Source organism: Platichthys flesus, chromosome 3 (assembly GCF_949316205.1).
Source record: "Platichthys flesus chromosome 3, fPlaFle2.1, whole genome shotgun sequence".
Lineage (NCBI taxonomy): Eukaryota > Metazoa > Chordata > Actinopteri > Pleuronectiformes > Pleuronectidae > Platichthys > Platichthys flesus.
Genome location: NC_084947.1, coordinates 16,492,626 through 16,514,359, shown reverse-complemented (window position 1 = coordinate 16,514,359; position 21,734 = coordinate 16,492,626). Strand labels below are relative to the sequence as shown.

General features: G+C 45.0%; 2 protein-coding genes and 1 long non-coding RNA gene across 3 annotated transcripts; 1 reads left to right on the top strand and 2 right to left on the bottom strand.

The window, feature by feature from the left end:
* Positions 1-1,137: 1,137 nt before the first annotated feature.
* On the bottom strand, positions 1,138-6,938 carry LOC133947968 (uncharacterized). Its single transcript, XR_009919595.1, has 2 exons — positions 6,665-6,938; positions 1,138-6,311 (listed from the first exon to the last, which is right to left on the bottom strand). It is a non-coding gene; the product is annotated as an uncharacterized LOC133947968 (long non-coding RNA).
* klf9 (Kruppel like factor 9) lies at positions 5,291-9,900 on the top strand. The gene is made up of 2 exons (XM_062382219.1): positions 5,291-6,143; positions 7,866-9,900. The coding sequence occupies exons 1-2, from the start codon at positions 5,762-5,764 to the stop codon at positions 8,141-8,143; spliced, it is 660 nt and encodes a 219-aa protein (XP_062238203.1). The 5' UTR covers positions 5,291-5,761; the 3' UTR covers positions 8,144-9,900.
* Positions 9,901-10,556: 656 nt separating this feature from the next.
* fam219ab (family with sequence similarity 219 member Ab) lies at positions 10,557-18,783 on the bottom strand. Its single transcript, XM_062382220.1, has 6 exons — positions 18,505-18,783; positions 17,057-17,156; positions 15,504-15,609; positions 14,694-14,774; positions 14,537-14,591; positions 10,557-12,245 (listed from the first exon to the last, which is right to left on the bottom strand). The coding sequence occupies exons 1-6, from the start codon at positions 18,580-18,582 to the stop codon at positions 12,087-12,089; spliced, it is 579 nt and encodes a 192-aa protein (XP_062238204.1). The 5' UTR covers positions 18,583-18,783; the 3' UTR covers positions 10,557-12,086.
* Between the last annotated feature and the right edge of the window lie 2,951 nt (positions 18,784-21,734).

Here is a 21,734-nt window from a genome sequence, read left to right as displayed (position 1 = left end):
CCAGAGTGTACACAGATGACCTGTAAAGATGACAATGATGATGAGAGAGAGATTATAATATGAAATCAAAGTAGTGAGTATTTGGATGCAAATACAAATCTGTATTCTTCAATGTGAATAGGATCATGTCTGGCATGCATTGTTAAATAAACGATTAAATACTGTAGATTGGTACACGCTGTCTTGCCTGTTTTTACTTCAGCTGGATCCTTCACCTTTCAGTGACACAAAGACTTATGTGAGTAATGTGTGGTTAACTCTATCATGTTTGTTTCAATGATAGACCAGCATCAGAGACATAAAGTCTTATCCTGATGCTTTTACAAATTGTTGTATAAAGCCCTGCAGGGCTAAAAACATCAGGAACATCTGTGTTTCTCCTGTTCCCTTCATGGGGTTGAGTTACGAACTGGGAACGAGAGCCGTTAACCTCATTGTCGCAGAGCTCAGAAACAACAGAGCCTCATGGTGTGTAAACCATCAGCCACAGAGACACAGCACACAAGCTGCTCTGCAGTAAGAACAGGACGACAGACTGCCACTGCTCCCCCCCAGACCCCCACTGGGTCCCACTGGCTGCTGGTGAGACGAGTTCTACAGGTGTGGATCGGTGCTTCAAAAAAAGGCAACCCCACCATGAGGCAGAAGCACATTGTTGAATTGATTCCACAGGGGGATGTGATGGGTTTTACAAGTAATGAACAAGGGGCGAGTTTTCAAGAGAATTGCCACTCATTGGAAATTATTATTTTTAGTTATAGTAAAACACAGTCAACACGTGTGTGTCGGTTTGTTGAGGTACAATAAAGCAGTGCACAAGTGGAAAATCACCACTTGTGTATAAATATGTGGGTGTTGCTTTGCAAATACATTGCTTCATCCTGCTTTGTGTACACGACAACATGAGCACCTGCACTACCTGTATAACAATACAGTCAGAGACATTGTGTTATTTTCTCTTTTGAAAAGCAACATTCCTTTTTAGTCCACACTGTGCTTTGCTAGGAGCTGATTCACCTTTGGCACAAAATACCTTCCATATACTGCAATCTCCAGTGTGGCCCAAAACAACAGCTCAGGAGTTGAATCTTCATCAATCTGAAGTTATATCCTGAAGTTAAATAAAAGACTCATTGGTGGGATGTAACAATGTACTGTACATTTAATTAGTTAGTGTACTTAAGTACATTTTTCATTGCATGTACTTTGCTTTAAGTGGGTTTATTTCCAGGTACTTTTCACTTTTACTCCACGTCATGTATCAGCAAATATCTACTCCATATGAACAATGGATTGTTTTACATATTTTTTTAAATATTTTATAAACAATCAATTACTTGAAGTGATTTGGTCCGTTGATCCAATCAGAGCAGGTAGACCATCAATTTTTAAGATGAAAGTCTGTATTATATAGAATGTATGTAATTGACCATTGCATTAGGGAATATGAGACTAGAATTTAGTGTATTTAAAAGCAAGTCCTTACTTTTAGTCAAGTAGAACAACTTGTGTCTACTTATTTGTACTTTTACAATAGTTAAATGTTTGAGTACTAGGCCGATACCTCGAGCAGTCACAATTCTATTTGGGTCAAAGTAAATCAGCAAAATGTGTCTAAGGTAAAAGTACTGCATTATTTCTGCCTGAAATGTGGTGATGTAAAAATATAAAGTACTATTGAATGAAAAAACTCAAGTAGCCTATAGCTCCAAGTACTTTGTATGTATTTTTCACCATTGTATGGTCGTTTCCAATGATTCTGATTCAGCCATTATTCCTTTTCCAGTTTAATATCATTGCCTCTGCTTCAGTGTTGTTGTTGTAGACCACAGGCTCCACACCTCCCGGTTGTGTCTCTGTTGTGTCTCCATTGTGCAGCCCTGGCTCCTGCTCCTCGGTCTGAACCGGGTCTTCCGGTGTCTCCCGCGCTCCGTGGGGGCCTGGGTGCATTGGGTTGTTCCTGCAGCGCGCGTGTCAGCGGCGGTACACTCGCACGAGGAAGGGAACGTTCTGTACTTGGATTACGCACGTGCCCTCCTCCTCCTCTGTTACCGCACGCGCACGCGCACTCCAAAAGAAGTTCATAATTTGTTTCTTACACAACCGCCGTGTCGTGTCGGCCGGTGTCAACACAATAACATGACCCAGATGCGCAGCGCACTCGGACTGAACTCTGGCACCTCCGTGAGAAGGAGGAGGCGGAGGAGGGAGGAGGGAGCTCCTCTCCTTCCTCAGAAATGTTTACCGCTGCGCTGGACTGAAGGAGGAGCCGAGCAGAGCGCAGGGAGGCCACGGGCGAAAACCTCCAGTTACAACCAGATTGTATTCCTAGAAATCCAGGCTTTCTTCCGCCACCACAGGGGGGGCGGGGCTCCAGCACGATCCAGGAAAAGGGGCGAAAAGTTCCTGCAGAGACTCGCACAACAGCTGTTGTCCTCAGACTGAGACTTTGTGGTCAGTCCCCTTCAGCCTCGGACATGTTGTGCCTCACACTGTCAGTCAGCGGAAATCTGCTGTTTTACGCAGTGACATGTCTGCTGCTGTGCACAGATTGACCCGCCCCTACAGGGAGGAGGGTGTATGTGCAGCTGGTTGTGAGGAGTGGCTGTGTTGTTGTGAAGTGTTGCTCCACAGTTTAGTCCCATCATCACACACGGTGGTGTATCACTAACACGCAGTGAGGACTTTACCCCACCTGGGTCACGATGAGACACAAAAATACATGAAAGCACCTCAGCGCGCGTGCGTGTGTTTGTGTGTGTGTGTGTTATTCTTATATGAACTGCTTCAGGAAGGGAAATGTGTCCATGAGTTCATGTTAAGGAGAAACTATTGCCAAGCATTGTTGCTCAACCCTCCCCCACAGCTGAGAGGAGTTTTCAAGGAACTTCGGTCATGAATGCACTGAAAGCACCTCTCTCTTTTTCTTTTTTTTTTTTTGCAAGGGGTCTGGTTATGGTTGCGAGAGAACTGAGTGCATCTATAGGGAGATTTTGACCTATATACCTATATAAATGTAACAATACTGTCTCCAGAATAGGTTTTATATTTGAGTGTGCATATTCAACAATGAATGCAAACACCTATAAAACTTTAAATAAATAACACATTATTTATACATTTGTGCCTCTAATCATGGCACCTAATTAATCCATAAGGACCAATTATTCTTACTAGGATGTAACTTAGGCTATAATCCAACCAGGCTGTGCTTTTTTAGAGAGAACATAACAGCCACTATGAGTGTTGAGGCACAGAGGAAAAAGAAGCGTGTGCAGCCTCGTTGAAAGAACATGTATATTTAGTAAATGAGTGGGAACACTGGCTCCGCAGGCTGAGGAAGCACATCGTGTCGAGGTGGCTTGTACATCACACAATACAAAAAGAACGAGTGACTAAGAAACCGCCTGTCAACTCGAAATGATTAGCTTTTACTCTGGATCATGAATAGACAAAGAACATTCAATCAGTTTCAAGTTTTAAAGGCGTTAGAGAAGTTCATAACCACACACCATCCATTTTAGGGACACGAAGCATAGATGTGCTTTGGGAGGCATGATAGTTATCTAGCCTTATAACTGTTGTTACATTCTTATGACTGTTGCTATTTAGCCTTATCAAGAGCTTTCACAACATTCTGCGAAAAGGGGTTGTATAATGTGTTTTCCATGTTTTATTATTTTAAACATTAAATCGACAATGTGATCATTAACTCCCGGGAACTTTACACAAAAACCACTGGACGTTAATGAATGAGAGAAATGAAAGAACCAGCACATTCGTAACATTTTCCCTTGGATTCTTTTTCTGAGTGTGCAAGAGAGAAAGATAAAAACGCACTGTTCTATGTGTTGAAGTGAACGCACGCCCTGTGTGAGTCTTCACTGGTGCTGCAGGGTTCAAGTGCAGCTCCGAGGACAGCTGAGGCCAGGGCTAATTTTGAATCAGACCATGGCTGTGAAAGTGGGCCACAAAGTGAGACCAGTCTGCAGCTCAGGCATCATGGGAATCAGTGTCTGGGTTGGTTTACAGCTGACAAGACACAGCACATACATGACACTGATATACATTGTGTGTCATCACATAAGCTGTAATGGGCCTGCTCGGGTCGGATGCCACCGGACGTAACACAGGTGATCTGTTTTGTGCCATTAGTTACACTTTCTTTATTACAAACCATTCCACTCATTTAACAGCTCAATACAGCGATCTAATTATAACTTATGATCCCCAAATCACAGTTGTCTCCTTGTAAACCTATTTACAGCGGCAAACCCCTCTGCAACATCTGCTTCAGGTAAAGGAAGCCTGTGTAGAAGGATCATAAACGTGAGCTGCTCTCTTTGACCTTCACAGGAAAGAGCCGAGCAAACAGATAAGCAGCTGCAGGACTCACATTCAGCCACAGCAGCAGTGACCACTTGGCCTCTTAAGAAAGATATGTACCCAACACCAGGCTGCAGCAACAACTCTCCCGGTCCGTGTGGCCACAACACAATGAATCTTATCTGTCATCGTGAAATATGTACACTGTGACAGCAGCACTCACTGGTTTACGGACAGCGTGACCTGCAAGCACAGATGCTCTTGAGCAATCCTATACTCCATTGTTGTGTGCGTGTGAGGGGGGTTCTTTGTTTCTCAGAACAGTCTCTTCTATGCAAATGTGCAGGATCTTGTTTATGTTGACTCAAACTAAACATGAAAACGATAATTGACCCCCTCTGCAACTTGCTACACAAAGAGAACCCTGAAACCATACGGAGGATATAAAGTCAATGGGTTTCCACCTCCACAACTCTATCCTCTCACGCAAAGCAAAGGACGTTTAAGTTGACAACAGCGTGGAGGGGGGGGTTGCTCTAATGCGGCCTTGAACCCAAACCCTCTCATGTGTTGCGTTCAAGTACCTCCCCAACACCACGTGGAAAACATACTTGTCTATAAGAGGAAATGGCAAATGAGCTTATTTGCATTAAGGAAAGAAAAAAATGCATGCATTTTTGACTCCCAATGACCCAAATGTAAATACAGATGTTGTTCCAAAATACGAATATTAAACAAACAAGTAAAATGTATGATGATTATGATGATGGGTGGGATATTTAGCACTCACAATAAATCGAGACTACAGATGGACCTTACATGAACTTTGTATGAAATTGCATTTCCCAACCACTGTAAGTACGTGAAGGCAGCATCAGGCTTGTCCAGCCCTTTCTTCGTCAGTGATTGGCCGATCGTCCCGTCACTCACCCGTGTGAATAGGCAATTCCAAAAACCAAGTCATGTGTCCTCTCGACCAATCAGAGCGACGCTTTATTATGACACCGCGGGATTCCGCGAAATAGTTTCTTGGAGTTGAGAGAAGTGCAGCTCGGGCTGAATCAGGACAAGTTGACGCATGTGGGAGCGAACAGAGGCAGAATCACAGCGGACACGATAGCTGCGTTCTGGAAAGCTCCTGTTCATCGACCCGTGTCTTTGGGGAAACGAAAGGATCAAGAGGAAGAAGGGGAAGAAGAGGGAGGACGATTGACACGTCTGTTTTTCCTGGAGAGCTGTTTATTTGTCCTCCTGCAGCAGAAGACGCAGCCTGAGCACAGCCACATTGAAGCGGACACGTGTGGATGGTTGACCACATGTCTCCTGGGAGGACCGATCGCATCCGTGTTGCCCCCCAGTTGTTTTAATACAGGATCTACTTCCTGCAGATTAACATCCAGGCTTCTCTCTCTCTCCGGCCGGCTCTGCCTCAGTGATGTCGGAGGTCGACATGTCCGCAGAGTGTGTCTCCACCGGCCGAGACCCGGGCCGGACAGAGGACATGTTGATAGAGAACCAGGAGAACAGGACGTTGCTGATGGTGGCGATGATTTTATTGGACTTGAACAAATGTAACCCCGCGGCTGCCGGCAGATGTCTCGGGGGCACTGACGCCGGCCCGCTGGAGAAGGTGGAGCGGGCCGGCTGCCGGCTGGGTGCCGGGGACGGCCGGAGCTCGGTGGCCCCCAAACAGTCCCGGGACAAAGCGGCGCGGAGGCAGGAGTCTCCCGAGAAGAGACACTGTTGCCCCTTCCCCGGCTGCGGGAAGGTGTACGGGAAGTCGTCCCACCTCAAAGCCCACCTCAGGGTCCACACCGGTAAGTCAGGGGCCAGGGGACACGCCTACGACAGCACCGGGCCCACGGAGAGCCGCTCTGCGTCACTTTCACCAGTGGGGCTCATCTCATGCTGACGTCACAGTCATAACGTAAAATAGCATGGGATATTGGAATGGGAGTGACATCACACTGTGCTGAACCACGTCACTGCGAGAGATTGAAATAACACCGTTATTATAACGTCAGGAAAAGCCCCATATTTAATGTCATAGAACAGCACTGCGTGTGTGTGTGTGTGGGGGGGGAGTGTGTTGTTGTACGTGCTTGTGTGTGTGTGTGTGGGGGGGGGGGGGGCATGACATGAGCAGTGTAAGTGAGGGACCACATGTTCATATAAATGAATAACAGGTTATAGGAACGGGGGTCCCATGAAGTCGCCCCCTGGCTGTGGTGGGTGTGACGGGCTGTGTCGGGGTCGAGAGGCTGAGCTGAGGATGTGGGAGGAAAGAGGGGGAGGGGGGCGTGATATAAACGTGGTGCTGACACGAACCCGCACTGACCTTACACGAGCCGGGAACACCGCGTGCCCGCCGCCCCTGATTGCGATCGGGTTAACTTCAGGTGAACCTCAGCCCCCAGGTCGATGTGATCGTTGATCCGCGTCACGCACGAGACACGCACTGCTTTTTATTAATGTCATACGCAGATCACACGTGTGCTAACAAGGACACGCGACCCGTTCACATGTAGGTCACTGCGACACCGTGTCCTCGCCCGTCCCGTGTCCTGAGATGTCTCCCTCCCTGCTGCACCACCGCTTCCTCGCGCGTCATCAGCCTGCTCCCGCCCGCCCCGCCCCGCCCCGCACGGAGGGTTGTAAACAAGAGGGAACACGAGGTGCAGTAAAGCACGTGCAGGGGGGGAGTGGGGGAGGAGGAGGGGCGGCCATTTCTCCCCCGGTTTTTGCGTTCTTTTTTTTTTTTTATTCACGAGGCTCTTATCATGACTCAATGTTTCTAAATCACTGTGTTCTGGGAAAACGATGTTTATTGCAGCAATGTCCCATTGCAGCAATTTTATTTATCACAGGAGGAAACAGTTTCTACTCTGCACTTCCTGTTTTCACACGCTTCATTTTGTGTGTTGTTTGTATTTATTGTCAGTATTTCAAGTGTTAAAATTCCGTTGGGTAAGATTTAGGTGAAAGGGATCTAATGGCTGAAATTTAATATGAAATAATCCTAGTGATATTTTCACGATTGTGTTTCATCTTAATTTTACACATTGGTGTTTTCTTAGCCTAGAATAAGACCTTTGTACTTAAATACTTAAATTAACATCAGGAGCCGGTTCTCTTTACGCAGGCCGCCGTTGTTTTTTACAGTAGCCCAAACTGGACAATCTAAACACCTTTTGAGTTTTTATGACAACTGAAGGCTACCACAGGGTCTCCTTCATGTGTGGAAGGGGAGGGTGAGGTGAGGGGTATTCAGCTACAACATGCATCTTCACCACTAGATTTCACTAAACTCTAAACACTGTACATTAAGAGGAGGTAATATCACTGTTTTGAGTATAAAAGTAAATGAAGATTAGAGTGAAGGTGGCCTCTGATGGTTCATCCAAATATTCTGTCTATAATTCATAAGTAGGTTTTTCTGTATACTCTATAGCAGTGAGCAAGAAAAGCCTATAATGTTAATACAGTCAAAGTGTAGTAACACAGAATATGTGTGTGTGTGTGTGCGTGTGTTTCCTCAGGTGAGCGTCCCTTTGAATGTACCTGGCCAGACTGTGGCAAGAAGTTCTCCCGATCAGATGAGCTGACGCGGCACTATCGCACGCACACGGGCGAGAAGCGCTTCAACTGTCCAATGTGTGACAAGTGCTTCATGAGGAGCGACCACCTGACTAAACACGCCCGGCGACACGCAGGCTTCCAGCCCAGCATGCTCCAGGGCTCCAGCGCCGCCAAGAGACGGCGCTGCTCCACGTCTGTGTCGTCTGATTCTGGAGACCAAAGCCCTGCAGGGGTGTGAGACACACCCACATACTGTACATACATATAGGTACACGTAGTAGAATCCGAGGCATACACAAACATGCACACATCCTAACATGTGGCGTGTGCACCTACACACAAATCCTTTCCAGACAGACAATCCAACCAGCCAGACCACTATCCAGAGAGTTCCTGTGCAGGAACCACCAGTGTGCAAAACAGTTTCAGCCTAACTGTTCTCAAAATCCAGTTATTCCCCGAGATGACTGCTATTTATTCAAGGTTATTCAGGGTCAATCTGGCAGGTCGACTTGTTTCACCATTTGCAATAATTTAATTTGTTTTCTGTGTCTATTTTTTTTCTACTGCTGGGGTGGAATCCATGTACATATACCCACAGTCGTTTTCATAAACACTACATGTTTTCACGTTGCATCATCTCCTTTGTAGTAGAAAACGAGAGGAAAACAAGTCGACTTAATCTTCAGACTGAGATATTCCCACCGTGATTTGGGAAAAGTCTTAAAGCGAACGCTATTTTTGAACACGCAAACACACACTTACACTTGAACTGTTATTCTCCAGACCAGAACAATTGTACAGTATAGCAGCGATATCTTGTAAATAGATGAAACTACCTTCCAGACGGATGATAAGCTCAGTATCCTGTAGTTAGGTGGCATTAGAGAGCAATAGGACAGCTATAATATAGAGACTTGCAGAGTCAGGTGAACTGTGAGCCTGTAGGTGTAGACAGAGTGGGCCCCGCGTTGATACGTCAATGTTGTCACAGCACGATTAATTAACACTGCTCCTAACACACAGGCAAATAAAAGTCATCTTTTGTGTTGCTTAATCAGACTTGAGTTGTGTCGGTGGTGCAGCGAAGCACTACAGGGTAAAAGTGAAACGGTTACTTTCTCTCTCCTCCGGGTTCAGACCACGGTGATCAGAGTGTGGAGCAAGAACGCCTGTGCCTTTTTTAAGGGTTTTTGTAGCAGAGAGAAATTTCTACATTTTCAACTTTTGGGGAAAAACTACATGAACGAACATTGTCAGAGTCTTTCCGTTGATATTCATCACCCTGAATATCAGCGGCTGTCTTTTATACACACCAACAGTGCCAGTTGCTGTACATTGAAACTATATTTGGCTTACTCTGTAACCATACTGCATATTATCAGGGAATAATAATGTGACGCACTGTCCTTTCAGTTTAAACTACACCCCCTGGTGGTGATGTGGAAGCACAACATTTCTCAAAACAGAAAATCAAAACAACATTTTGTTTTATTCCCTGTCCAAGCATTTAAAGGCAGGCTCTCGTGATTATTTAGTCTGTGAATCAACGAATTCCATCATGTAGCATGTTTGTTTGTATTTGTTTGGTACAATGTTTTTATTTTTTATTTGTCTGGTCTTTTATATTGTTACTAATGGGATAAGAGGTCTTATTCGTCCACCACATTGTCGATGTCATTCGTTTTATTTTTATACATAATGCATTCATCATCCAAATAGAGTGTGGAGTTAGGTGTATGCTCACAGAACCCAAACTACTTACATTTGTTAAAGTGAAAGGCTGTTTGTTTGTTTGTTTTCTCTCTCTGGCATTAAGACAACCTTGATAAGATGTTGGTGCCTTTCAGGTCAGAGCCTTTTCTTCTGATGCTACTGTGCTGTAATCAGGGACTGTCAATCCAGATCCCATGTTATTGCAATATACACACTGTAGCTGTGTGATAATTACTGCTCAAAAGGTTTTAACATTAAAATGATTTTTTTCTTTTCAAATATGTGCTCAGTACTTCTTTCCCACATCAAACCCATTTAACATTGGACTGACTGAATTTCATTAATATTATATCTGATTGTATAGGGCCAGTGGTGGAGGAAGTAAATGGACCACAACAACTTTTCTTCTTGAGTAGAAGTAACTAAGAACTGACTTTTGAATATATTCAAAGTATTAAAAGTAAAAGTACATGCAGAGTCTAGTCTATTCCCCAATGCAACTCTCTACTACAGTTTTATGCATCTACTAGAGTCTTGGCGGTGGCTTCTTCTGAATCCATTTCAGGAGTTTCCTCCTCACCAGTAATGCCGCTGCTGCAGGAGGCGGGGTCTAGTGTTACCTGCTCACAGTGGACACATTCCCCTCTTGTTATTGAATGTATTATAAATATGTCACAGGGACGGGGGGACAGATATTTGGTGATAAATGCAGTGGAGTGAAATTATAAATAAATCTACCTAAGCAAAGTACAGATATATGTCTTTGTGCTATTGATAAAATTATATAACTGTTAATGCTAAATCTAAATTAAAACTAAAAGCCCTAAATCACTACATGTTCTACCCTTCCTTCCCTGCTACACTTTAAGGACAGTACTAACCCTAACCCACCACTGAAAAGAAGGTGTTACAGAAACAGCGAGGACAAAAGCGAGTGCTCTATCAGCTCTGTGTTTATTTGTTTTCATACACTGCACATAACAATAACATTGTTAAATACTGTAATGGAAGTGTCAGAGTACAAGAAAAATCATTAAAAAAAAGGAAAACCAAAGAAAAACAATTATCACTCATGTCAAAATGTAAAAAAGCACAACTTCATAGACTGCAAATGTTCTTCAAATAAATGAAATGATAAAGATGGGAATAAATGCGCGTCGTTTGAACTTCTCTGTACTTAAGGCATACTCTAATTGCAAATAATCAACTGATTTAAGGGACAGAGAGGGTCATATGAAGGATATTAGTGCTCAAAATCAAGTCCAAAGAGGCAAATAGATGCCATCTCCCTCTTTATTTTGGTACTTTATGTCTCTATGCATGCACATGTGTCAGTGCATGTGCATATGCATGTGTGTGTGTGTGTGTGTGTTGAGAGAATAAATCTCTGCATCTGAACCTGTGTGCTCCCTTTATGACCTGTAGATAGACAGAAATATGGGGAGGAGTCCCTTTGGCCTTGATAACATGGGAAGCATCATGTGAACGTCATGTGCTAGAGGGTCGGTGCGATGATAAGTAATCTTCCCTTTTGACACAGTTCATTTCAGATAAGACACTGTCACCGCTCTGCAGGAAAGACCACAGATATGGGCCCAAAAATCAAAATCAAAACTGTGCAAATTCAAACCAATACAAACCAAGCCTTTGCCTTAACAGTAGCACGTGAGAACTGGTTTGAAAAGCATGTGCAACGAGGTACTTGCTTATTATTATCAATTCCTTCAGCGAGGTGTTCTTCATGCGATTTGTTCCTCGGCCATTTACTGTACGTTTACATGTTCATCCCTAAACTCTGGAACGTAACATCTCAAGTCAGTCGGGCAAAGAAAGCAAAACATTGTGAAGATAGTGTTACAGTGCAATGACCTGGCCTGTGCTACATTACAACCCTGTACAGTACAATGAATACAGTTTCCTCTATCGGGGGACCAAGACCGCAGTCCACAGCAACACGTACAATCATACTGAACCTGCAGGTTTAAAAAAGTAAGCATTTAAATAAAAAACTAAATAGAAATAAACTAGAAAAATGCAACCAAGAAGTCAGGTAAGCAGAACTGTTGAGTTAGGAGTCATGATGACGTCTCATATTCTTCAAGGAAATTGAAATCACTTCTACGGCATCAATTAACCCTTTGTTTTCTGTCAGTGTGTTAAGTTACGTCAGGCTCTTCCAAACGGAAGTGCACGTCCTACCATAGGAGGAAAGCACCGCTTTTAAATACATAGTCATAATGTTAACATATATTCCTTCTCCTTTAAATGTAAACCAATGTTTCTATATATTAACTGTATTATTTGTCATTATCATCATAGCACTTAACTGTCGTTACTATATTCTACCAATGCTTCACTGTCGCTGCTGTGGTGGCAAAGTAAACTCACAGCAGATGAAGATCCGGGGGTTATGTTTTGTGGAACGGGGACGGGAGGGTGGGGGCAGAAGGTCAGAGGGGGCGGGGTTACTGTATTTGACAGGTGGTGGAGGAGGTTGCCTGGCAACACATGCAGGTGGGGTTGACTGATTTGGGCGGAATCAGATCCAGGTCCTCGTCATCTGGGATCTCGTCCAGGCGGTAACCGTCCTTCAGCAGCTGGATGTTCAGATCCTGGTTGATTTGCTGGAGGAGGAAGGGGGGGGGGAGAAGAGGTTACAGCAATGTCTGCTGACTCCCTGCCTGGGCTAGAGAGCATTGGTACCTGGATCGTCAGCTTTTTACAGTAAAGTTTGGGAGGTAGTCATGCTGGCACATATTGTCCAATGTAAAGAGCCAAAGAGACGGTGCATACTATTTCTAATGTGGTGCGTTAGTCGTATGGCAAACATGTGGCTAGATTCAGCTACATGCTAGCTTAGCATAAAGACTGGTAACACAGCTCACCTTGCTCTGTCCACATGCAACAAACAACGATTTGCTGTGTTTCAGGACAGGGAGGTTTCAAAAGGCAGAGGGGGGAGAATTAGCCTGCTGATTGTAATGAGGTGCATCACATGTGAGTGAAAAGGCTTCATTTACCAAGTGAAAAAATAACCAACCTAGTGATGACAACATAAATGTAACTGTTGTCAGGTTAAGACAAAGTACCGTTTAAAATATTTAAACTCTCAGGAACCTTCAAAGATGCCTGCGAGGAGAATCGCTTGGATCTTTGTCATGAACATGAAGACATTTTGCAGGCAAAACTGAAGCAATGTCTTCATTTAAAATTCTTGCATCACTCCGCATATGTAATAACTGTCATATCTGCAATATCAGTCAATATAGTCCCCCCAGTATCTCTCATCCTAAACTGAGGTCCCATGAAATCTGGTGTAATGTTTGATAACCAGTTATCCTTCTCAGACCCTGTTGCATCTGTCTGTGGCTCTGAATCAGACCTAACCTGACTCAGAGTCCCACTCCACTCTCGGTGCCGCCCCTGGTTATCACTCGCCCCTCTAGCAGGCCTCCCATCATGCACAGTCAAACCCTTTTACATATGGTCCGGAATGCAGCAGCAGGTCTCGTCCATCATCCTCAAAGTGCACGTGTCACTCCGCTGATCATCGACCTCGTCTGGCTACACATCGCCGCCCAAATCTAATTCAAGTCAGCTTCCTTAGTACACAGCGTCTTCTGTGTCTGCACCCGTCTACAGGGACTCAATCATACTGGCTTAAGCTTCTTCTCAGCCGATGTGATCCTCCAGGGAATGTCGTCCTACAAGACAATCCCTAACACACAAGGCAATCTCCGTTCAGACAGTTCCCGTTTGTGGTTCCCTGACGGTGGAACGAACTTACACAAGCTATCAGGGCAGAGCCGTCCCTCTCCATCTTCACAAGCCTGCAGGAGACTCATCTCTTCTGAGAGCGGCTCCTCTCCTGACACCTCTAACACGCCTGACTCACACTTACTGTGCACATTCTCTGATCCTCTTTACCTGTGCAACACTTTGTCCTATAAAACAGACTTAGAACTCAGTGTTAACCCGAGGTCTCCTGCTGTACTGAAGCGTGAGTCTAGTTCCTCAGTTAGAAGTCACTTTGGATTAAAGCTCCTGCTCAATGTAGATAAACTGTGTAAACAACACGATTCCCTGCAGGACAACAACTCAAAACTTGCTGTAGTTACCTTGTAGTAAAAAGAGGAGAAAATGGATAAAGTGGCTTACATTTACTGCGTATAAGATCATAAAATTAGATAATGGGCAGTTGTGGCTCAGAAGGTAGAGCGGGTTGTCCATTAATCAGAAGGTAAAAAGGGTTTGATCCCAGTCTCCCTCATTCTGCGTGACAAAGTGCAATTGGGCAAGATATTGAACCCCAAATTCCAAATGACAGCTGTGCCAGCAGTGTGTCACTGATGTGTGCTGCACATAGATGCACTTTATGAATGTGTGTGAGAATGTGTCAATGGCAAAAACTGCTCATAACTGCAGCTTTATAAATACAGACGATTTACAAAATGGTGGCATTAAGATGTGAACACTTCTCGGTTTGTAAACATGACTTTCAACTCAAGTTCAAGCCTGGACATGTAATTGACAGGAAACTGATGCAGAGCCTGAGAATGAGAATTCCTCCCGAGATTAAAATATGACGGCCTGTCTGTTATGTGCCCTTATAATTGCAGACGTTTCGAAAACAGGATTTGCAGGAGCAGTCAGCCAAAGATGACATTTCATTTGTTTCCTGCGATGTGTCTCATACATATATTTCTGTGCATGTGTCTCTTCAGCATAACTGTGCACGTGCACAGGCCTAAAGAATTAACATGGATGAGCAGGATGGAAGAAAATGGGCTCGCTCCAAGACTGGATTATTAAAACCTGACTCTTGGCTTTTCGGCGGTCGTAGAATATGGAGGGAGGGAGTGTAGGGAGGGATTGGAGGGAGGGAGTGACAGAGACAGTAAATGTGAGCGCTCACCTCAGCAGAGGAGTATCCCGACGATGAGTATCTAGACATGTCAAAATCATCATCGCTGCAAAGGAAAAACACAAGTTGGTTGATTGTGTTTGTGTTTATGTGCCCCCTTAACAAAACCCATGGAGACAAGGAGCAGTGTGTTTGTGTGAGGGTTCACCTGTCTGTGTCTAGGGCCACCAGGGGCTTCTCGTCTGGGCTCTGGTCTAAAGAGGAATAGCCTTTATTGGGCACTACCAACCTGTGTGGGGGGGACAGAGAGAAAGAGAGGGAGGGTTGAGAGAAGCGGAGATAGGGTGTAAGAGGGGATGAGGCGAATGAGGGAACATCACAAAGAGGTGAATAAAAATGGACAGAGTTGTTGAGAGAAAAGCGAGACGAGCGTGAGACAACATCAAACCTGAATTGAAGCGTGCAAGAGTCTTTGGACAAATCCCTGAATCAATAAAAGACAAGTAATAGACAGGAGAACAAAATCCATTCATTCAAGCCCCTTAAAAATGTATATCTCCAAAAATGTCATTTTGAACGACCATGACGGGGCTGATGTGGTGAGCAAGGTCACCGCACAGCAAGAGGGTCTTTCTGTTTGGTGTTTCCATGTTTCCCTGTGTCTGGTGGGTTTTCTCCAGATAGTCCGGGTTCCTCCCACAGTCCAAAGACATGCAGATGGGCTCAGGTTAATTAAAGACACTAATGATCAGGAAGCATTGGGTGTGTTTAGTTCACTCATGACTGATTTCAACAGGGTCTAAGTCGGCTGTAGGCTAATGTCAGAGTGAATGGTTGTTTGTCTGTGTATGCTGGTCCTGCGATATGCTGGCAGCTTGTCCAGGTTTAACGTCCCATTTCAGACCGTCACAAAGCTGAAATTCATTTTGATTACTGATCTCATCTCTCAGACAGACGCCGTCTTTCGACTCGTCTCATTTTCACCATTAACCGAGGAGCAGAGCGATCGTCTCTTTACCTTGTTCTGGCCATCACGTTGTTTTTCTTGGGCTGCTGGTTCACTGGACTTCCTACAGTGTTGGCATTCTTCAACGAACCCTTCCTGGCCAGCTCTCTCTGTTTCTCTGCACAACACACACACACAGACACACACACAAAAAAACACACAAAGGAACACACACATCAGATCAACTTTACATGACACATGAATAAGGTTGAAATATTGTTCTGGCTTCTGCAATTTTACTCATAAAAAAATTCATAAAAACGTAGGGAGCTTAATTATCTGAATTATGGCTTTGCAGAGGGACATATAATGCAAGACATATTTTCTCAACTTAGTGCTGCAGGTAATTCTGTCACGCTGTAAACGCCGTGTAAGTCCTCTTAGGTTGTAACATTTACGAGAGGAGACGTCAATGTAATTTAAAGAGACACTAATCAGGAGGTGTGAGGATCAGAGAACAGAACTGGGTTTGTATCTACTTCAAATACTTCAAACTTCAAACCCTGAGAACAACAGAATCCTATTGTGACATCAAACCCTCTCACCTCCCCTCTCTCATTGGTTTGATTCTCATCAGTGATCAGATCACAAGTGCCTACATCAGTGATATTAGTGGAGTCTGAGCCAGTGGCGAAATATATGAAGTATCTTTTTTATCTTGATAAAATATAATGGTTTAGAAAAAGGAATTTGATTTACATTTTTCACCAGTTAATTGCTTTAAACTTTTAACCCAGAGTAGCTTGTTAAAAGACCATTAAATGCAAATTCACATCTCAAGGTCACAAAGGCAAAGTGACTCATGTCATAATAACGCAATTAGAGCAATATGCTCAGAGTCTGTTTTAAAGATGAAACATTTGATCACAGTGTTTATGTCATAAAAAGACGATGAACAACCTGTAAGATAAAACAATAAAAACAAGAAGAATTACCACTGTAGTCATCATTATGGTTTCACTTTCTATGTGAAATATCAATAAACCATAATTCCACCGTGGCTGACGTACTGCACATGAACAACATTTGTGTCACTGAACACTTTACTCAGTTTGAATATTGTTGCTTCTTAAAGCGTTGGCGAAGTAAGTTTGACATCTGCAGAAGCGCTTCTGAGAGACTCTGGACTCTGTCCAAGGTGCTGAAATGAAGCTTGAAGGACAACAGCTTTTCAAAAACCAGACAGACAGGTTTCCAAATATAAAACAGGCCTGAGTGACTCATACTTTTCCTATTAGACAAACACTAACAAGGATAAGAGCGGAAAGCATTGGTCTTTCACTCTGTTGGTTGTTAAAAGACAGTTATTGATGATAATTTGATAATTGGGTCGTTGTTTAAGCCAAACATTTGCTTGTTCCAGCTTAAATGAGAGGATTCATTAGACTTTCTGTTTATTATCAGTATTTTGTTGTATAGGACTGAGCAGTATGATATACAGGTTTTAGAAAAGTTGCTCAGTGAAGTCTCACGTCTGCACATGTTTTTATACATGGATTTTACATTGTTGTGCTTCCTGCTTCCCACGTGCAGACGCCTGGCCAACCAATACTGCAGCATCTCACCTATTTTCATCTGGAGGGGTGAGGGCTTGTAGTTTATGGTGACGGGCTCCCCCTCCCTGGTGTCCGAGTCCGCCTCTGACACCGTGGGCGAGGCTGGGTCCTAGAGAGAAAACGGCACGGAGAGAGAGAGATGAGCACAAAATGTGCATCACTGAATTGAATGAATAATTAATGTATATTTTGTAACGCACAATAGACTCTCCCTCTACTCCCAGAAAATGTGAATAAACAGTTCATAAATACGTAAGACACGTGAGGGAGAGTCGCTCTCTGCCGACGGTAGAAAACATTTGGTCGGGGGAAACAATGATAGACCTCTGTCAGACATTTTCTTTTGTTTTAAAACTATAAACATTGATCATCCTCTCTGTTTATGTTAGACACTTTTTATAAATGTTGTAAATATTGTTGATGTGTCGATGTGCTCTGTGACATGTGGCCCTGTGAATTCTTGGAGAGGATTCCCTCCCTTGTGACTCTATCTCAGGTTTCCACATTTGTACATTCGATTTATTTTCCCCAGTTAAGGTCAGTTTTTGTGGTTGGAGGATGTCGCATCTCATTCAGCCAAATAAGGCAAATTGTGATAAGTGAATATGGGCTATAAACATATTATTTGATTGATTGATTGGTTTACTTTTGCGGATTTATAACCCAGATATTTTTCAGAAAGCAAGATTTGGGTGTTTTATGTTGCCTTCCACTGTTGAGGTAGAAATTGAGATGGTGAAATGATTTGAACATATTTTAAGTGGATGCTAAACTTGATTTATTATCCTTTTATCCCAGCTCAGAAGTCACTTGTATAAAATACAAGTCCACTGGGCAAAGTTGGGGAGACCAGTGGTCACACGAAGCGCAGGGGATGATGGGAGGTGTGAGGCGACAGCAGGTCAGACTGTTGTGGGTTCAGTCTGGTTACAGCTGCGGGCAGCAGAGGCCGCCCTGCAGGCTGCCGTCATCAGGGCCCCCCCACAGGCCATCTCACTCTCACTGATTCATTTCACACACAACACACACGGTGGTTCTGTGTTAAATACGAGCACGTCAGAGATTGGGAGCCGCTCAGTGATCGTGATAAGGCCGCGGAAGTTGCAGCATGGATGCTGAGGATGTGGATGTTTTCAGACATGACGGATGCTGCTCACTACGCAGCTCACCGGATGATACTTACACACAGCAACAGAACCCTGGTGCACGAGCAGATGAACCACCTCACGCACTGTCATCTTTAACACTTTTTGTCTGTCTGAGGAAAGACTTGATCAGACATTATAACGCGTGGCAGGTAATGGAATTGTTTTCATCCGGGAGCAGATCGCATACGCACGACTGGTCCTTATATACACAAAGCATCCAGGAGTAAATCACGTCATTTTATATTAGAAATAATTTCCTGATCACTGATCGATCATCTCCATCACACACAGCCGACAAATGAGACTTACCAGCGGCTGCATCTCCGCCTGCATCTCTGCCTCCTGCACGGCGCTCGGCACTTGGAATCTGTCTATTTCTTCCATCATGTTGGAAACACTCCTCTTTTCCGTCCTCCCTCTCTTCTTTCTCTTCTTCTTCTTCTTCTTCTTCTGGAGTGTTAATATCAGTAAGTATCGTTTCGCCGGGATCGTGACGTGATCTCAGATTTGTTTCAGTTCCTGTGGTTCTCCGACGGCGAGCTTCATCCCAACAGCAGCAGTATGTCGGCGGTGGTGTGACCAGCTGGGTGACGGTGGCTCCACCACCCACTTCCGGGTGGGGTATCCCAAGCTTAGGCCCGAGGACCTGTAAGGGGCCTTCTGAAGAGGAGCCAGGTCCCAGCAGAGTAAACACTTAATGTTAGAATCACTACATGATGCAGTTTGTTCTGATGTTTATATTTACTGTATATATCTAAAATCAGGGAAGTGAATGAATTAAGTCAGTGGGTGTTTCACCTTGTTTATTATTTAAGAAAACTAGTAATAATAATAAAGTATCTTCTTAGGTTAGCATATAATTATTTTATTTAACATTTCTGTGAATAAGGTGAGGTGTCCTTAGACTGGATTCAAAGCAGATAAAGCCGGCTCAGTTAACGTTATAAGAAAAGATTATTAGGTTAAGATAAGTTAAGTTAAGTTGATTAGTATTATTGAGTTAATCCCCAATTACAGTGTGAACAGCTAACTAGTGCTTACTTGTGCTCTTTTACACACAGATGACTTTTTGCGATCAAACAGGAATCTTTTTAAAAGTGAGTGGGGAGCAGCAACTGGCAATGGCTCAATGTTATGTTCTTTGCTTGTTTATTTGTTTTGTCATCTATGATTATTATGTGTATATATAGTCACATCCTCTCTCACTGTTCACTCTCCCTTTGCTCTTCACGTCTGCAAAATAACTCAGAGTCTGAGGTTATGCTGCTATAGATTCAGTGAAATCTACTATTAAGCGTTTTAAAATGTGAAATATAGAATGTTTTTGTCAGTTTTTTTGTCATGTGAAAACACAAAATATTTCCTCATTATAGAAATACAGAAGTACCAGAAACTGACAGTTCAACAACTCATCAGTCAGAAAGTCAATGAGCACTACAGCCTCCACAATGGAATTTCAATTCAAATTGTAATAATTCATTTAATATTAAATCCTCTCCTGGAACCGTCACCTTATCGTGGTGGAGAGGTTTGCGTGTCCCTATGAACCTTAGGGCTGTGTTGTCTGGAGCCTTGTGATCTTGGTAGGGTCTCTCATGGCAGAGTGGTCTCAGGTGAGGGGCCAGACTAAGAATGGTTCAAAAAACCTCAATGAATAACGGAAGGAGAGGAGATGTGACCCGGCCCGGAGGAAGCCCGGGGCCCCCGTCTGGAGCTAGGCCCAGACGGAGGGCTCGATGGCGAGCGCCTGGTGGCCGGGTTTGCCATGGAGCCCGGTCGGGCATAGCCCGAACAAACTACGTGGCACCCCCCCTCTCTTCATCCCATGGACCCACCACCTGTGGGAAGACCCGTTGGGGTCGGAAGCGCAGCCACATGGGTGGCAGCGAAGGTCAGGGGTCTCGGCGGACCAGACCCGGGCGGCAGAAGCTGGCTCTGGGGACGTGGAACGTCACCTCGCTGTGGGGAAAGGAACCGGAGCTTGTGAGGGAGGTGGAGCGCTATCAGTTAGATCTGGTGAGGCTTACCTCCACGCACAGTCTCAGCTCTGGTACCGTTCTCCTGGATAAAGGTTGGACTCTATTCTTCTCCGGAGTTGCCGAGGGCGTGAGGCGCCGGGCGGGTGTGGGGATACTCATAAATCGCCGGCTGAGCGCCGCGGTGTTGGAGTTTACCCCGGTAGACGAGAGGGTCGCCTCCCTGCGCCTAAGGGTTGTAGGGGGGAAAACTCTGACTGTTGTTTGTGCGTATGCACCAAACAGCAGCTCAGAGTACTCGGCCTTCTTGGAGACCCTGAATGGAGTCCTGTATGGGGCTCCAGTAGGGGACTCCGTAGTTCTGCTGGGTGACTTCAACGCCCACGTGGGCAACGATGGAGACACCTGGAGAGGCGTGATGGGGAGGAACGGCCTCCCTGATCTAAACCCGAGCGGTCGTTTGTTATTGGACTTCTGTGCTAGTCATGGATTATCCATAACAAACACCATGTTCGAACATAAGGGTGCTCATAAGTGTACCTGGTACCAGAGTACCCTAGGCCGAAGATCAATGATCGATTTTGTGATTGTGTCATCTGATCTGAGGCCGCATGTTTTGGACACTCGGGTAAAGAGAGGGGCGGAACTGTCAACCGACCACCATCTGGTTGTGAGTTGGATCAGGGAATGGGGGAAATTTCCGGATAGACCTGGTAAGCCCAAACGAGTAGTGCGGGTGAACTGGGAACGTCTGGAGGAGGCCCCCGTCCTAGGTATCTTCAACTCACACCTCCGGCGGAGTTTTTCTGGCATTCCTGTGGAGGTTGGGGGCATTGAGCCAGAGTGGGCGGTGTTCAAAGCCTCCATTGCTGACGCTGCGGTGGCTAGCTGTGGCCTCAGGGTCTTAGGCTCCTCAAGGGGCGGTAACCCTCGGACACCGTGGTGGACACCGGTGGTCAGGGAAGCCGTCCGATTGAAGAAGGAGGCCTTCCGGGATATGATATCCTGGAGGACTCCGGACTCGGTTGCAGGGCACCGACAGGCCCGAAGGGCTGCAGCTGCTGCCGTGTCGGAGGCTAAGCAGCGGGTGTGGGAGAAGTTCGGAGAGGCCATGGAGAAGGACTTTCGGTCGGTACCAAGGTGTTTCTGGAAGACTATCCGGCACCTCAGGAGGGGGAAACGGGGAACCATCCAAGCTGTGTACAGTAAGGATGGGACTCCATCGTCGGACGTTGGAAGGAACACTTTGAGGAACTCCTGAATCCGAATAAAACGCCCTCTATGTTGGAGGCAGAGCTCGAGGTTGATGGTGTTTCGTCGTCAATTTCCCTGGTGGAGGTCACTGAGGTAGTCAAACATCTCCGCAGTGGCAAAGCCCCAGGGATTGATGAGATCCAGCCAGAAATGCTTAAGGCTCTGGGTGTTGAGGGGCTGTCATGGTTGACACGCCTATTCAACATCGCGTGGGAGTCGGGTACAGTGCCAAAGGTGTGGCAAACCGGGGTGGTGGTTCCCCTGTTAAAAAATGGGGACCAGAGAGTGTGTACCAATTACCGGGGTATC

Coding starts and splice junctions, on each gene's coding strand:
- klf9 (XM_062382219.1), top strand. CDS start 5,762: ATGTCGGAGGTCGACATGTCCGCAGAGTGTGTCTCCACCGGCCGAGAC. Junction 6,144..7,865: donor CCACCTCAGGGTCCACACCG/GTAAGTCAGGGG, acceptor GTGTTTCCTCAG/GTGAGCGTCCCTTTGAATGT.
- fam219ab (XM_062382220.1), bottom strand. CDS start 18,582: ATGATGGAAGAAATAGACAGATTCCAAGTGCCGAGCGCCGTGCAGGAG. Junction 14,775..15,503: donor AACGTGATGGCCAGAACAAG/GTAAAGAGACGA, acceptor CCCCCCACACAG/GTTGGTAGTGCCCAATAAAG. Junction 14,592..14,693: donor GTGGCCCTAGACACAGACAG/GTGAACCCTCAC, acceptor TTTCCTTTGCAG/CGATGATGATTTTGACATGT.